A 17,801-nucleotide genomic window follows, 5' to 3' on the forward strand; every position below is an offset into this window, starting at 1 on the left:
TTCTCCCTTCACTCCTCTCTGGGGAATCTCAGAGTAGGCATTATATCCACCTACTTGTTGAACTATTTTATACAAGTAGCAATTATATCATCCTTCAAAGAAAGGAAAAATTGTCTCTTATTTTAGAAAGTATGTAACGTGAAATGGACATAGTTTGATAACTCTTTATACAATTAGCCAGACACAGACACGGCAAACTCAGGGAGTATAAATTGAGGCTATGGTACCAGCTATGTGCAAGAGGTGGCTAGAAAATGGTTATTAAGACTTCCGGCCAAGACAGAGGCATAGGCAGACACACTGCGACTCCTTCCACAACCAAAATAAGGCCAACAAAAATTTAGAAACAAAATAACAACCAGTACTGACAGAAAACTGAACTATATGGAAGTCTGACAATCAAGGAGTTAATGTAGACACATTCATCCAGACCAGTAGGAGGGGCTGAGTAGGGCAGCTGGGCAAAAAAAAAAGCAGTGGCTGGTGGACCCCGGTGGGCGCAAGGCAGCAAGAGGTGGAACCAGTGACGTGGCGGATTGTGGATGGGCTCGGCACACAAGGCAGCTGGCTGATCGGGCGGTCCCACATTTGCTCCCACATCAACCAGGGGAAACCGAGGAGTGAGACAGAAGGTGCAACCCAGGGCTCCAGCACCAGGAAATCAAGCTTCAAAACACCAATAGAAAACACCTGTGGAGGGGTTGCGGTGCCGGGACAGAATTCCAGCCTCACAGGACAGTTTGTTGAAGAGACCCATGGGGTCCTAGAACATACACAAGCCCACCTGCATGGGAATCAGCAGCAGAAAGGCTCAGTTTGCTTGGGGGAAGTGGTGGAAGGGACTGAAATCCGACAGAGAGTGGTGCAAGCATCATTGTTCGCTCTTCGACCCCTGCTCCACACACAGCATCACAATGCAGCAACTGAGTTGCCATGCCTGGGTGACCACCTAAGGCTCCACCCCTCAGTACATAACAGGCACATCAAGACCAAAAAAATAGGCCCAAACAAAAGAACAGATCAAAGCTCCAGAAAAAATCCAACTAAGCAACCAAGAGATAGTCAACACATCAGATGCATAGTTCATAGCACTGGTAATGAGGATGCTCACAGAACTGGTTAATTTGGTCACAGATTAGATGAAAAATGAAGGCTACACTAAGTGAAATAATAGAAAATGTATGGGGAACCAATAGTGATGGGAAGGAAACTGAACTCAAATCAATGGAGTGGACCAGAAGGAAGAAAGCAACAACCAAACAGAAAAGAAGGAAGAAACAAGAACTCAGAAAAATGAGGAGAGGCGTAGAAACCTTCAGGGCATCTTCAAACGTTCCAACATTTGAATTATAGGGGTACCAGAATGGGAAGAGGAACAGCCATGAGTGGAAAACTTATTTGAACAAATAATAAAGGAGAACTTCCCCAGTCTGACAAAGGAAATAGACTTTCAGGAAATCCAGGAAGCTCAGAGTCCCAAAGAAGTTGGACCCAAGAAGGAACACACCAAGGCACATCATAATTACATTAGCCAAGATAAAAATGAAGGAGAGAATCCTAGAAGCAGCAAGAGATAAGGGGACAGTCACCTACAAAGGAATTCCCATCAGAGTGTCAGCTGATTCCTCAAAAGAGACCTTGCAGGCAAGAAGGGGCTGGAAAGAAGTGTTCTAAGTCATGAAAGGCAAGGACCTATATCCAAGATTGCTCTATCCATCAAAGCTATCATTTAGAATGGAGGGGCAGATAAAGTGCTTCTCAGATAAGGTCAAATTCAAGGAGTTCATCATCACCAAGCCCTTATTTTATGAAAAGTTAAAGGGACTTATCTAAGAAAAAGAAGATAAAAAACATGTACAGTAAAATGACAGCAAACTCACAATTATTAGCAACCACACCTAAAACCAAAACAAAATAAGCAAACAACTAGAACAGGAACAGAACCACAGAAATGGAGATCACATGGAGGGTTGACAACAGGGGAGTGGGAGGAGGAGACAGGGGGTAAAGGTACAGGCAATAAGTAGCATAGATGGTAGGCAGAAATAGACAGAAGGAAGGTAAGAATAGAATGGGAAATGTAGACTCTAAAAAACTTATATGTATGACACATGGACATGAACTAAAGTGGAGGAATGTGGGTGGGAGAGGGTGTGCAGGGTGGAGGGGAGTGAAGGGGGTAAAATGGGACCACTGTAATAGCATAATCAATAAAATATATTTAAAAAAGAAAATGGTTATTTAAAAAAGTTTATTGATGAGAGAGGAAGGAAGAAAAAAGGGAGGAAGAAACATCAGTGTGAGAGAGAAACATCAACTGGCTGCCTCTTACACACGCCTCAAGTGGGGACTGAACCTGCAACCTAGGCATGTGCCTCGACTGGGAATCCAACCCCAAACCCCTCAGTGTGTGGGGAGATGCTCCAACTCACTAATCCACACTGGCCAGGATAGTTCTTAAGATTTTAGGCCAGTATCCTCTCTCAATCTCATGGGATCTGGGGCCTCTAGCTCTCTAATACAGCAGAAAAGAATGGATGAGCATCTAGGCTGCCACTCTCCCAAATGGACTAACAACATTTAGCATTATTTAGTGAGCCCTTCTCCAGCAGTCTAACGGTAAAGGCCTTTATCTTCCAACAGATTCAACAAAAAATAAGCCCTTTGGCATAATCATAGATATTCAGAATTCCTCAATTTGCTCCAATCACAATAATGTCCTAATAATCTTTAGGTTAATTCCCTTTGGAGTCGAGTCTCCAATAACACACACACTTGGAGTACGATATTTTTATGTACTGGTACTGTCTCCAAGTTATTTTGATTGCTTCCTTTTCAGACAGTTGAGACCAATCTCAGGAATGGATCTGAAATTTTTAAGATGACCAAGGAATGCCAACAAATTAAATGAAATTAGTAAACTATGGGCAAACACACATGGTAAACATGGACCATGGGTCAAAGGAACTGTATCTATATACCTCATTCTCCTGCCCTGCTTTTTGGGACCAACCACCTGTAGTCTAATCACATTAAAACAGGATAACCATATATCTCAATTTTCCCAGGGCAGGGCCATTTTCACTTTTAAAAGTATTCTGATGTAAAGGAACCTGCAATCTTGGCATATTGGGATGATGCTCTAACCAGCTGAGCTACCCAGCCAAGGAAAAAATTTTCTTTATTGAACCTCAGATGCCTCATCCAATGGGCTTCTTTTTATCTTTCCACTTATGCTCAGGATTTCTTCTCCTTGAATTGCAATCACTCTCTCTTTACCACTGCTTCAAATCCTCCTTTTCTTTTAAGCCTCAGCTCAAGCACCACGTCCTTCAGGAAGCCTTCTCAGTTTAACCTCCGTAGATCTCTCCTTTCTTTGAAGTTTTAGCACATAACTTGGCACCTCCTGAGGTTTTAATACTATTTTCAAGTTGTTTTTGTTTGTGTAACTACCAAAGTTGTAAGTTATTCATGAGCAAAATCCTGTCTAACTCTTTTATACCCTTTACATAATCTAGCTCTGTGACAAGGACTTAACAACTATTCAATAAATATTTTCTTTCCAAACCTGCCTAACCAGCTGGCTTGAGGACATAATAGGAAAACTCCAGGAACCACCCACTGCTTACTCCTTTTCTTACAGCACACTGTGCCTCTCCTTTAAAGCATTTAACACAGGTTACAATTATATATTCATTTGTATGGTTTTTATTTAAGATCATTATATAGTAAGGTCCAAGAGCACAGGGAGCTTGTGAGTACTGTTTATCACTCTGGACCGAAGACCTATCACAGTGCCTGCTAGTGTTCAAAAGTATCTGCTGACAGGAGAGATGTCAGATGGACACACAGATGGATAATGGGAAAAAATTATCTCAAAGTGCACTAAAAAGAAGCTTTAAATTTTAGGGATAAACATTGGAGACATAAACCTGCTTACATTTTTTAAAAAGTGATTTGGTGGTACATCACAGGCTTATTAAAACCTTTCCCACAGAGGGTCCCAATCCAGAGGCACCCAAAGAGGCCCACTTCAAGACACATCCTAATTAAAATGCCAAATTTTAAAACATTCAAGGGAGCCCCGATAACACTAGCAGCTGACTTCTCCATGGAAATGCTCCAAGCCAGAAGAGATTGGCAAGGAATATTGCAAGTGATGAAAAGTAAAGGCCTGCAACATACACTACTCTATCCAGCAAGGCTTTCAAATAAAATTAAAGGCAAAATAAGGAGATTCCCTGACAAAAGAAGGTTGAAAGAATACACCTCAACCAAACCAGCACTGCAAGATGTGCTAAAGAGACTGCTTTAAGATAAAGGTATAGTGTGAGAGAGAGCACAACACAGGGACAAAAAGAAAAAATGGCAATGAATAAGTACCTATCAATAGTAACCTTAAATGTATATGAATTAAATGCTTCAATCAAAAGACACAGGGGAGCTCTGGCTGATGTGGCTAAGTGGACTGAGTGTTGGCCTGCGAACCAAAGGGTCACTGGTTTGATTCCCAGTCAGGGCACATGCCTGGGTTGCAGGTCAGGCCCCCAGTAGGGGGTGTGCAAAAGGAAACCACACACTGATGTTTCCTTCTTCTTTCTCCCTCCCTTCCCCCCCTCTAAAATAAATAAATAAAATTAAAAAAATAAAAAGACAGGGTAGCTGAATGGGTAAGAAAACATGACTCATATATATGCTCTCTACAAAAGACTCACCTCAGAACAAAAGACCTACACAGACTGAAAGTAAAGGGTTGGAAAAAAATATTCCAAGCAAATGGACAGGAATAAAAAGCTGGGGTAGTAATTCTTAAACAAAAAGGATTTCAAAACAAAGGCAATAAAAAAAAAGACGAAGAAAGTCATTTCATAATAATAAAGGGAAGAATCCATCAGGAAGCTATAAACATTGTAAACATATATGCATTCAAAGTAAGACCACCCAAATACATGAAGAAAATCTTGAAGGACTTCAACATGGACAGCAGTGGACTCTTAGTAGGGGATTTCAACACCCTACTGTCAACAATGGACAGATCTTCCAAACAAAGTACTAATAAGGACACTGTGGCACTGAACAACATGCTAGCTCAAATGGGCTTACCTGATATATACAGAAACTTTCACCCCCAAAAGGCAAAACATACATTCTTTTCAAACGAACATGGAACATTTTCAAAGATACAACACATGATAGGACACAAAACAAGCCTCAACAAATTCAAGAAAATGGAAATCATATCATGCATTTTCTTGAATCATGATGGCTTGAAACTAGAAACCAAACTCAAGGAAAAAACTCAAAAACAGTCAAATATATGGAGACTGAATAACATATTAAACAATGAATGGGTAAACGATGAGAGCAAGGAAGAAATCAAAAAGTTTCTGGAAAAAAATTAAAACGAACACACAACAACCCAAAACCTGTGGAGCACGATGAAGGCAGTCCTGGGAAGGTAGTTCATAGCAATACAGGCCTACCTAAAAAAAGAAAGAAAAATTTCAAATTAACGACCTAACCCTACATCTACAAAAACTAGAGGAACAACAAACAAAGCCCAGAGCGAGTATAAGGAAAAACATAGTCAACATCAGAGCAGAAATAAATGACATAGAGACGAAAAGAACAATTTAAAGGATCAATAAATCCAGGAGCTGGTTCTTTGAAATGATAAACAAAATCAACAAGCCTTTAAGCAGACTCATGAAGAAAAAAAAGGAGATGACCCAAATGAATAAAATCAGAAATGAAAGAGGGGAAATCACAACTGATACCACAGAAATATAAATGATCATAAGAAATTACTATAAACAACTGCCCTGGCTGGTGTGGCTGAGTGGATTCATTTGTGCTGGCCTGCGAACCAAAGGGTCACTAGTTTCATTCCCAGTCAGGGCACATGCCTGGGTTGCAGGCTAGGTCCCCAGTAGGGGGCCCATGAGAGTCAACCACACATTGATATTCCTCTCCCTCTTTTTCTCCCCCCTACCCCTCTCTAGAAATAAATGAATAAAATCTTTAAAGAAAGAAGGACAGAAATTACTACAAATAACCAAATGCAGGAAATTTGAAAACCTGGGTGAAATGAACAAATGTCTAGAAACATATAACTTCTAAAACTGAGCCAAGAAGAAGCAGAAAGTCTGAATAGACCAACATCAGCAAGGGAAATTGGAGCAGTAATCAAAAAACTCCCGGCACAAAAAAGCCCTGGGCTAGACCAATTCACATGAGAACTTTACCAAACATTTAGGGAAGAGCTAACCCCGATTCTCCCCAAACTATTCCAAAACACTCAAGAAGAGGAAAGACTCCCAAACTCTTTTTATGAAGCCAGTATTATCCTAATTCCAATAGCAGATAAACACACAAGAAAGAAAGAAAACTATAGGGCAATGTTGCTGATGAACATAAATGCTAAAATTCTCAAAAACTTTTGACAGACAGGATCTAGCAATACATTAAAAAGAGCACACACCATTATCAAGTGGGATCATCCCACCTGATAGGAAAGATAATTTTACTACATAGGCAATATGAAATATGAAAACCACATGATCATATCAATAGATGCTGAAAAAGCATTTGATAAAGTATAGCACCCATTTATGATAAAAACACTCAGCACAGTGGGGATAGAGGGAGCATACCTCAACATAAAAAATGGCTATATATGAGAGACCTACCGCCAACATCATACTCAATAGGCAAAAACTAAGATCTCCTAAGATCAGGCACAAGACAAGGGTCTCCATTTTCACCACTTCCATTCAACATAGTATTGGGAGTTCTAGCCAAAGTGATCAGACAAGAAAAATACAAGGCATCCAAATTGGAAAGGCGGAAGTAAAGCTGTCACTGTTTGCAGATGACAGTAGTGTAAATAGAAAACCCTACACACTCAACCAAAAAACTACTCAACCAGATAAACGAATTTGACATAAAGGTGGGATACAAAGTCAAGGTTCAGAAAATGAAACTGTTTCTGTACACCAATAATGAAACATCAGAAACAGAAATTAGGGGAAAAAACCCATTTACTATAGCAACAAGAAAAATAAAATTCTTAGGAATAAACTTAACCTAGGAGGTACAAGACCTGCATTCAGAAAACTATACAACATTGAACAAACAAATTAAGGAAGACACAAATACATGGAAGTACATACTGTGTTCATGGATTGGAAGAATTAACATCATTAAAATATCCACACTACCCGAAGCAATCTATACATTCGACACAATCCTATCAAAATACCAATGACATATTCTCAAATAGCCTCAGCAATTTTGAGAAGAACAACAACATACGAGGGGTCACCATATGCAATATCAAATTATACTGCAAGGCCACAGTAATCAAAACAGACTTGTACTGGCATAAGAACAGACACAAACCAATGGAACAGAACAGAGAGCCCAAAAATGAACCCGTAACTAATATGGTTAGTTACTATTTGACAAAGGGGGCCAGAACATAAAATATAGTAAAAATAGCCTTTTCAATAAATGTATTGGGAGATCTGAACAAGTACATGCAAAAAAAATAAAAGTAGACCACTAACTTACAGCATACACCAAAATAAACAAAACACTTAAATATAAGTCATGATACCATAAAGTCCTAGAGGAAAATATAGGCAGGTAAATTTCAGATATCCCACAGCACTATTTTCACAGAACATCCCCTAGGGTAAGGGATATAAAGGAAAGAATAAACAAATGGGACTATATCGAACTAAAAGCCTTCTGCACCACTAAAGAGAACATCAACAAAACAGAAAGGGAACTAACCATATGGGAAAACATGTTTGCCAATGATACCTTAGACAAGGGCTTGATCTCCAAAATATATAAAGAACTCACAACTTCACACCAGGAAGACAGACAGTCCAATTAAGAAATGGGCAGCCCTGGCTGGTGTAGCTCAGTGGATTGAGCGCGGGCCTGTGAAGCAAAAGGTCACCGGTTCGATTCCCAGTCAGGGCACATGCCTGGGTTGCAGGCCAGGTCCCCAGTGGGGGACCCATGAGAGGCAACCACAGATTGATGTTTCTCTCCCACTCTTCCTCCTTCCTGTCCCCCTCTCTCTAAAATAAATAAATAAATAAGATATTTTTAAAAATAAAAAAATTGTTTAAAAAAAGAGAAATGGGCAAAGAGGACTTCTGGCAAGATGGAGGCATAGGTGGAAACACTGTGCCTCCTCGCACAACCAAGTTTAAAGACGACAAAGTTTTAGTAACAAAAACGTGGCCAAAACACAGAAAATTGAACTGTATGGAAGTCCGACAACAAGGAACCATTCAGCCAGACTGGTAAGAGGGGCGGGGTCAGCAGTGGAACCGGGTTGGGCAGGAAAGATTGGCTGGACTGACCTAGGAGCCCAGGCGGTGGTTGGGGGATCCCAGGTATGGGGTGGCAACGGGAAGACCCAGTGAGGGTGCAGGGTGGATGGCTGACCACGGTCACACATTCACGAGCGTGCAGATAAACCAAGCGAAGGAGCAAGAAATGAGACAGACCACTCAAGCTAAGGCCCCAGCGACCGAAATTAGAGCCTGAAAGCACCAACTGGAAAGACTTTCAGGGCTGAGGTGCCGGGAGAGGCTCCCAGGCTCACAGAAAGTTTGTTGGAGAGACCCACAGAGTCCTGGAGGGTGCACAGGCCCTCACACCCAGGGGCCAGCACCATGGGGGCCAGGTTTGCTTTCGGGAAGCAGCAGAGAGGACTGAAATCCGAGAGAGAGAAGAAAAAACCCCACTGCCCCTCTCAGACCCCGCCCCCACATACAGTGTCACAACCCAGCCACTTGGGTTGCCCCGCCCTGGTGAACACCTAAGGCTCCACCCCTCATAACAGGTGTGAACAGACCAAAACATTATGACTCAAACAGAAAAACAGATCAAAGCCCCAGAGCCAATACTTTTAAGTGACAAGGAGACAGCCAACTTATTGGATGCACAGTTCAAAATACTGGTGATCAGGATGTTCACAGAAGTGGTTGATTTTAGTCACAAATTAGAGGAACAAATGAAGGCTACACTAATTGAAATGAAGAGAAATGCACAGGAAACCAATAGTGATAGAAAGGAAACTGGGGTTCAAATCAAGGGAATGGACCAGAAAGAAGAAAAAATGACCAAACAGAAAAGAATGAAGAAACAAGAATTCAAAAAAATGAGGAGAGGCTTAGGAACATCCAGGACATCTTTAAATGTTCCAACATACAAATTATAGGGGTTCCAGAAGGGGAAGAGGAACAGCCATGAGTGGAAAACTTATTTGAACAAATAATAAAGGAGAACTTCCCCAATCTGGCAGAGGAAATGGACTTCCAGAAAATCCATAGAGAGTAGCTCAGAGAGTCCCAAAGAAGTTGGACCCAAGAAGGAACACACCAAGGCACATCATAATTACATTAGCCAAAATTAAAATGAAGGAGAGAATCCTAGAAGCAGCAAGAGATAAGGGGACAGTCACCTACAAAGGAGTTCCTATTAGACTGTCGGCTGATTCCTCAAAAGAGACCTTACAGGCAAGAAGGGGATGGAAAAAAGTATTCCAAGTCATGAAATCCAAAGACCTACACCCAAGGTTGCTCTATCCAGCAAAGTTCTCATTTAGAATGGAGGGGCAGATAAAGTGCTTCTCAGATAAGGTCAAATTCAAGGAGTTCATCATCACTAAGCCCTTATTATATGAAATGTTAAGGGGACTTATCTAAGAAAAAGAACATAAAAAATATGAACAGTGAAAGGACAGCAAACTCACAGTTATTAACAACCACACCTAAAACAAAAGCAAACTAAGAGGATAGCTAGATCAGGAGCGGAACCATAGAAATGGAGATCACATGGAGGGTTAGCAACAGGGGAGTGGGAGGAGAAAGGGGGAGAAGGTACAGAGAATAAGTAGCATAGATGATAGGTAGAAAATTAATGGGGGGAGGGAAAGAATAGTATGGGACATATAGAATCTAAAGAACTTGTGACATATGGACATAAATGAAAGGGGAGGGAATGGTGGAGGAGGCATGTGCAGGGTGGAGGGGAATGAAGGGGGTGAATAGGACAACTGTAATAGCATAGTCAATAAAATATATTTTTAAAAAGAAGAAATGGGCAAAGGACGTGAACAGACACATCTACAAGGAGGACATACAGAGAGCCCATAGACACATGAAAAAATGCTCAGCCTGACAAGCCATTAGAGAGATGCAAATTAAAACTACAAAGAGATACCATTTCACACTGGTCAGAATGGCCATCATTAATAAATCAATATATAACAATTGCTGGTGAGACTGTGGAGAAAAGAGAACCCTAGTACACTGTTGATAGGAATGCAGACTGGTGTAGCCACTGTGGAAAACAGCATGGAATTTCCTCAGAAACCCAAAGATGGAACTGCCTTTTGATCCAGCAATCCCACTTCTTGGACTATACCCTAAGATTCCTAAATCACTAATTAAAAGGAATCTATGTACCCTAATGTTCATAGCAGTGTTATTTTCAATAGCCAAATTCTGGAAACAGCCTAAGTGCCCATCAATAAATGAGTGGATCAAAAAACTATGGTACATTTACACAATGGAATACTACCCTGCAGAAAGAAAGAACTCCTACCCTTCACAGCAACATGGATGGAACTGGAGAGTATAATGCTAAGTGAAATAAGCCAGGCGGTGAAAGACAAATACTATACGATCTCACCTATAAGTGGAATCTAATCAACAAAAGAAATGAACGAGCAAAATATAACCAGGGACACTGAAATAAAGAACAAACTGACAGTGACCAGAGAAGAGGAGGGAAGGGGATAATGGAAAGAAGGGGAGGAGGCTACCACAGGAACACAAATAGAAGACTTATGGGCATGGACAACAGGGGATTGACTGTGGGAGTGGGAGATTGAGGCAGGGGAGAGCAATGATAAAAAAGGCAGGAGAACTGTAACTAAACAACAACAAAAAAACCAACCTTCTTTTCTCTGAAACATCTAGAAGAGTTAGGCCTGCAGCCCCACCTGATCTAGGATTTAAGACCTGAGTGACCACTACATGCCAATGGGACCATTATTTTTCTGTTATGTAAATTGCTAAAATATAAAACGATTGTTTCAAGAACACAGAGGAAATGTAACAGTGTTAGTGAATAAGACCAAGGTCCCTAGTGCATTTCATGCACCGTCTTAGAACGACAGCTGTGAGGCAGGCAGCCCCTGAAAGCACAGTCTCACTTCACTGGTCCAAGTGAGCACCATGACAATGTCGTGGTGTGGACAGTTACACACTGCTGTGGCAAACTGGGCTGTAGGATCCAGCTATTTTTGCAGTTAGATCAATATATACCATAAAATGCTGAGAAACGGAAATGTAAAGAAAATCAGTATAATTTTGGAGCACTAGGCAATCTGCTAATTAATTGAAATGCCCGATATTTACGTAATGCTTTAAAACTGAAAAACTTTCATATTTCTGCTTTCATTTAATCCTTATAACATTCCCATAGAACAGAAAAAGTTATCTCTAGTTTATTGATATAGAAATTTGGGAATCAGAGAGGAACAACCAGCAAGTAGGAAAGATAAAATGTACATGTCTTCTGACCCTATGCTCTTTGCACTACACTTTACACACCTTCAAGGGAACTGCCCCTTTTCAGTTCTTAAACCGAGTTAGTTCTTTCTTGGCATATGATTATGAAAAGAATGCTGATTTATGGAAAATGAAAAACCTCTTAAGGCATTCTCCAGTAACCTCCTTCCCTCCACCTACAACGGAGGTGTGCTCAGTGGGCAAACAGGAAGTGAAGCAGCAGCAGGGACCAGTAAGCAATCCGTAACAATGACTAGTATCACACTTGAAATATAGCACACAAAACATTAAAAAACTTGACCCAGGCCACTGGGGAGAGTCATGGGCTTCTGGGACCTAAAATTTGTCTTGACTATTCTCTGAAACCATATGACTCCTGAGTCTACCTTTTCCTTTGCAGTTGAGTTCACTCCCTCATTACCTTTCATCTAGTTGACCAGAATAGCCTCCTAACTTGTTTCTATGCCTCCAACTCTCCCCGATTTCAGTCCACCTCCCCCACTATCACCAATGCAATCTTCAGATGACACTTCCTGTAGAAACCTTCCTTGCTTCCTCCCACCCAAGGGGGTTTGGAATTAACCCCTCCTGCCTATGCTCCAATAGCACTTGCACTTCTCTGAACTATGGTATCTCTCCCCACGTATACTGTAAACTCCCCAAGGCAGTGGTCTTGTCCGCACACAGTTTAGGGTCTTAGAGGTAGATGTTGAATAAATGCTTATCAAATTGATCTAGTTATGCTTTATATCTGCCCTTAAAATCTAGCTTGTTAGGGAAGCAGGATGTTCAGTGTGGAAGAACAAAGAGCATCTCTGGGAAAGGCTCTCACATTTCAGTTCCCCAGTGTGTTACCTGTGTCCACTGGCTAAGGAGAATGCTGAGCATAGAGGGGCCTGGAGGAGTGACTCAACCACTTCACTGTGTGAGGGTACGATCATCTCCAGTCACTCTGCTCACTACAAGGAAGGGGGTAAGGTGACCAACACCTCCTGTTCTTCCCTCAAAATATTGCAAGTGTTCTAGTGAAAAGTGCACAAACATCATGTTTCTTCGCCTTGTCCCAAGGGCTCTCGGTTTATATGTACCTGATGGTGTTTTAGTGTGCTACCTAAAGGGGAAATGGGGAGGTGTGGAACCCTTCTCATTTCCGCCCTTCAAAACCAAAAGGAAAATAAAAGTTCACCTCAAAAATACTACCTTGCCCCAGAAAATATTTGCCTGTTCTGTGATTCACTAGTGCAGCTATAAATAGCTGAAAAGGAGAAAAGCAACCACATTAGCTCCACTTAAGACTCAAGTGAGTTCTTGATTCTGTCCTCCAATCACACTCTATTTCTTAAGTTCCTTTTGTCTCATACCCTCTTGTTGGGAACTGCCCTGTGGGATATCAGGAGCTGTAACCACCCTATGGCTAAGGCTGAGTGAGCAACCCTTGGACCATAAGCCACTAAGGAGACAGAGCTTATCTCCCTGGCAGGGGCACTGCCATGGCCCCTTTTACTTCATCCATAACTGGCCCCCAATGCTTGATCGGTTAGCCAATGACAGGTAAGATTCCCCAAGGGGCGAATGACCTAAGACAGGCACAATCATGTAGAGGCCCCAAGGAAGGACTTGGGGAGCTACAGGAAAAGGGGGTGATGGACCCTGGCCCCTCATCTATGACATAGCCTGAGTCCTCATTCTGTTTTCTAATCTCTAGGCTGCCTTACTACCCCGCCCTGACTTAAGCCTGAGACAATCCCTTAAACCTGAAACAATGCTGGTGGTAAGTAATGCCCTGGGCTGGAAAGGGCAGGTTCCCTAGGGCAATTAGGCCTATGGAAGAATATGTAAAATCCTGCAAAACTTGCTTTGTTTAGAATGCTCTCAATTAAATAAGGGTCCAAGCAAGAAGTGAGTTTGTTCCTCAAAGTTTTATAGCTCTTTAGCTATCTGACCCTGACTCAAAATAGGCCCTCAGCCCTGGCTGGCATAGCTCGGTGGAGTGAGCGTGGGCCTGCGAAGCAAAGGATCGTGGTTTGATTCCCAGCCAGAGCACATGCCTGGGTTGCAGGCCAATTCCCAGTGGGGGACACATGAGAGGCAACCACACATTGATATTTCTTTCCCTCTCTCCTTCCCTTCCCCTCTCTCTGAAAATAAATAAATATTTTTTTACAAAAGGCCCTCAGAGTTCTTTGTTATCTATTGTTTTATCCTTATTGCCTGACAATGATTGAGGTTTACCTGTATTCCTGTGCAAAATGAACCCAATAAAAGCCCATTGAGGAAAAGGCTCTTGGCCCTTCTCCTTTGAGAGACTGGCCACCTTTCCTCCCCAAGCAGATCATGTCTTGGTAGACTTATTCTCATCCTTGGTGGCCAGTGGCAAGGGGGAGAGAGGGGCCTTGTGGGCGGAGCCCCCCAACACTCTCTGCAATTATTTCACACCTTTTCTCTCCTCAAATGGTCAACAGCTCATTCTCTAGTCTCCTTTTTCATCTGATAACCCTACTTCCTTCTTCATGGAGAAAGGTGAGGCCATCAGAAGAGAAATTCCAGATGTCTATCATCACACCTACCTGCTGCTTGTTACTATTATGCTCTGTCTAGTAGCTATGTGTGGCTATTTAAATTGAGATTAAATAAAACTAAATATTCAGTTCCTCAGTTTCCCTGGTCACTTTTAAAATGCTTCACAATTACATATGGCTTGTGGCCCCTATCCTGGACAGGGCAGATACAGAACATCTCCATCACTGCACACAGTTCTACTGGACAGTGCTGTTCAGAGAGGGCCTATCTGTACGTGTATCTAAAACAATCCTGTACTTATCTGTGCATCTCCCCTCACCTAAGTCAAGGGCACTGCTCCAGGAATTCTTTCCTGCCTACATAATCAGTTTTCAGCTCAATAAGAGATCATTTCCACCAGTATATAAACAACTGTAATTTTCCTCATCTCAAAAAAATAAAAAGGAACAGTTTGGGGTAATGGAAAAGCTTTGGAAATAAATAATGGTATTCTCAACACAAAAATGAAATGATAAATATGTGCTACTGTCGTAATGATACTGCAATATATAAATGTATCAAACCAACATGCTGCACACCTTAAACTTACATAGATATTATATGTCAATTATATCTCAATGAGAAAAAGGATCATGGTAATGGTGGAGCAAGATTGTAAATATAATTAATGTCACTGAATTTTAAGTGGTTAAAATGGCAAGTGGTCTGGCTGAGTGGTTCGTTGTTGTCAGACTTCCATACAATTCAATTTTCACTGTTTTGGCTGTGTCTTTGTTTCTCAAACTTCGCTGTCTTTAAATTTAGTTGTGGGAGGGGGCACAGTGTTTCCACCTACACCTCCATCTTGGCCGGAAGTCACTTTGTCCATATGTTCTTTATACATGTTCCTTGATGACCCTTCCCTTTTTACTCCCTGTTATGCACTGCCACCTCCCCTCTGGTTACTGTCAGTTTGTTCTTAATTGCAAGTCTCTCATTATACTTTGCTTGCTTATTTGTTTAGTTGATTAGGTTCCACTTATAGGTGAAATCATATGGTATTTGTCTTTTACCACGTAGCTTATTTCACTTAGCATAATGCTCTTCAGTTCCATCCATGCTGTCACAAAGGGTAGGAACTCCTTTTTCTCTTCAGCGTAGTATTCCATTCTGTAAATGTACCATAGTTTTTGGATCCATTCATTTACTGTTGGACACAGGCTGCTTCCAACACTTGGCTATTGTAAATCTGACCTGGCAATTCCACTGCTGGGATTATACCCTAAGGACAAAAATCTTTTGAAGGCATCAGTTCCCCATACCCACCATCAGCTATGGCACTATTTCTCTGTTTCCCTATATAGCAAAACTTTCTAAAAGACCTGTGTAGTTTTGCCTTCTACAATTCTTGTCCTTGTGTTTGTGCTTTGACCCCTCTAATTTCTCAAGTCTTTCTGCCCTACTACTTCATCAAAATTGCTTTTATCGGCTGCTAAATCCAATGAACAGTTACTTTTCATTGCACTTGATTTATCAGCAGCTTCTGATAATCCTCTACTCCAAAACATTTTATTCCCTGTTTTTAAGTCCCGATCTGACTCTTAAAACCTGCTCCACCTTTTGCTCTCTGACCTCTTAGATCCTGGGCTCTGCCCACCAGGCCTCACCAACCTCCTTAACTTCAACCGTGTATTTATCTGGATCCCTGTCCACAGACAACCTGACTTTTTCAACTCACTCCCCACCACCCCCTGCTCCCACCATTACTCCTTCATCTGACTGCCCTGACTCCCCTCTCATCGTTAATTCTGAGACCTTTCTGAAGAGCCAGCCAAGTGCTGGTCTATTTGGTCTCTCTATTTAAGATCTAGTAAAGTGTATCCCATCCCTAACTAAGTCTAATGACTAAAAATAATGGGTATGAATTTCTAGCTCCTTAAATGACATAGTCAATCTTCCTATGTTAGAATACCCTTAGATAAAATAGCTACAGTTGTTGCCAAAAAGAATCAATGCCAAACACTTATTTGTATTTTCTTCAATGGATCTACCTGCTTTATGTAGATTCTTTTATTTGGATTATACCAGAATATACTCTGTATTATTCTGGTGCCTAGAAAAAGAAAGCACTCTTAGATTTCTCAGGAAACTGGACAAGGATAGAAGATGCACTTTGATCCAAATGAAATAAAATAAAATGATGGCTACTAGTGTCAGCTCAGGACTGGAAGTTTTTCGACCCTAGTTTTCAATTTCCATCCTTACTAATCACTGTACATTTCTCAGGACTGAAGCCACATACCTGGAAGCATCAAGGAATGGTCTGTAGGCCAAGCTGATCCATTCTTCTCTACTGGATGCATAGTTTGGCTCCCGGGGTGTTTCTCTCATGGTGTCCAAATCCACTAAATAATGGCACTTACTGACGTCGATCTGTAATGGAGAAAGGCCAACTCTTCATCAGAAATTACAAAGGTCATTTCAGGGTAAGGAACATCAATTGCAATTCTAAGCATTCCCATAGGGTTTTAGAAGCACAGGCCTACAAGTTCTCAGAAGATGTTACCTGTGTTCTCTGCACTCAGATAAGAGTGCTGCATATTGGGTTATTATTTTGGCTCCTAGGAGTAATGAATGTAAGCACTGCGAGTTCTGACTCTAGTTTGGGTATTAAGTCCTTCTAGCCATACAGTCATTTCGAAACTAGCATAAGTCTACAAGTTATTCAAAAAACTATCTTCTGCTCACAACTGCTCTCTTCCAATGATCACTACTTATTCCAGAGATTAAAAGAGGATGACATACACATGTGCTAATGTGTGAGGAAACCCTGCCTCTGCTGACAGAGCCATGTGAGGTTACCTTACACCTCACTAATGCTACAACAATATCATGCACATCGTCTCCTTCAAAAGTTCTACAGAACTGACAGAGACATGGGAACTGTTCTTGCAGCAAAAGATCAATAAAACTGAGATACCAGAATTGAAGAGTGGAGAAAATTATGAAAACTATATAGTAACTATAAGCAAAACAATAGTCATTCGGGTGCTCACAACATGGTTACATGACAGCATCACATATTAGTATGCTCACAGGAGAACACTAATATATTTCATTTAAAATCACTTTGGTACTGTATTTATAACAAAATTAACTCAATGGAACATGCTATAAAGTTATAGACTCCTTCTGCAGTTAAATAGTTCACTTCAAACAATAATTACATTCTTTTCCCTCATCTTGAAGCCATCAGAATATTTAACAGCTGCAGGGAAAATTTGTATATCTTTTAAACTTTAAATAAAGTTTTAACTCTTTAAAAATAAAAAATGAAGATGACATACAAGTTTTATGAGGTTAAATAAAACTCAAAGATGGAACATAGCATTGTGATATTGTGATTTATAATAAATAGATATTTTAGTTCATGGTTCCTGGCTCACAGCTTTCAAAACCATTGTTATTTCCTAATTGATAAGAGCAATGGAAGCATCTTTTGTTATAGTATTAGGTCTCTTGTCATTAGTACCTGAAATTCCTTCAAACCCATAAAAGTGAAAGGGGTATCTCATTATTCATAACAAGCCCCTTCCAACCACAACTGGTTTTATGATTTTATGTTAATAGGGTGACTTCTGGAAAGCACCTAAAAATGGGGGAGGAGGACTGGTCCCCAGATGAACTAAGCATGTGATT

General features: G+C 41.0%; 1 protein-coding gene across 5 annotated transcripts in view; it reads right to left on the reverse strand.

Annotated features, from left to right (window-relative positions):
- Positions 1-17,801, reverse strand: part of ALG9 (ALG9 alpha-1,2-mannosyltransferase) — a 169,634-nt gene that overhangs the window by 34,237 nt on the left and 117,596 nt on the right. For all 5 annotated transcript variants that reach the window (XM_037065562.1, XM_037065559.1, XM_037065563.1 and 2 more), the window contains one exon: positions 16,405-16,535. In XM_037065562.1, the coding sequence (XP_036921457.1) occupies positions 16,405-16,535 (131 nt within the window). The remainder of the gene's footprint in view (positions 1-16,404; positions 16,536-17,801) is intronic.

This window comes from Sturnira hondurensis, unplaced genomic scaffold (genome assembly GCF_014824575.4).
Source record: "Sturnira hondurensis isolate 20B ecotype Veracruz unplaced genomic scaffold, ASM1482457v3 Scaffold0015793, whole genome shotgun sequence".
In the NCBI taxonomy this organism is placed as follows: Eukaryota; Metazoa; Chordata; class Mammalia; order Chiroptera; family Phyllostomidae; genus Sturnira; species Sturnira hondurensis.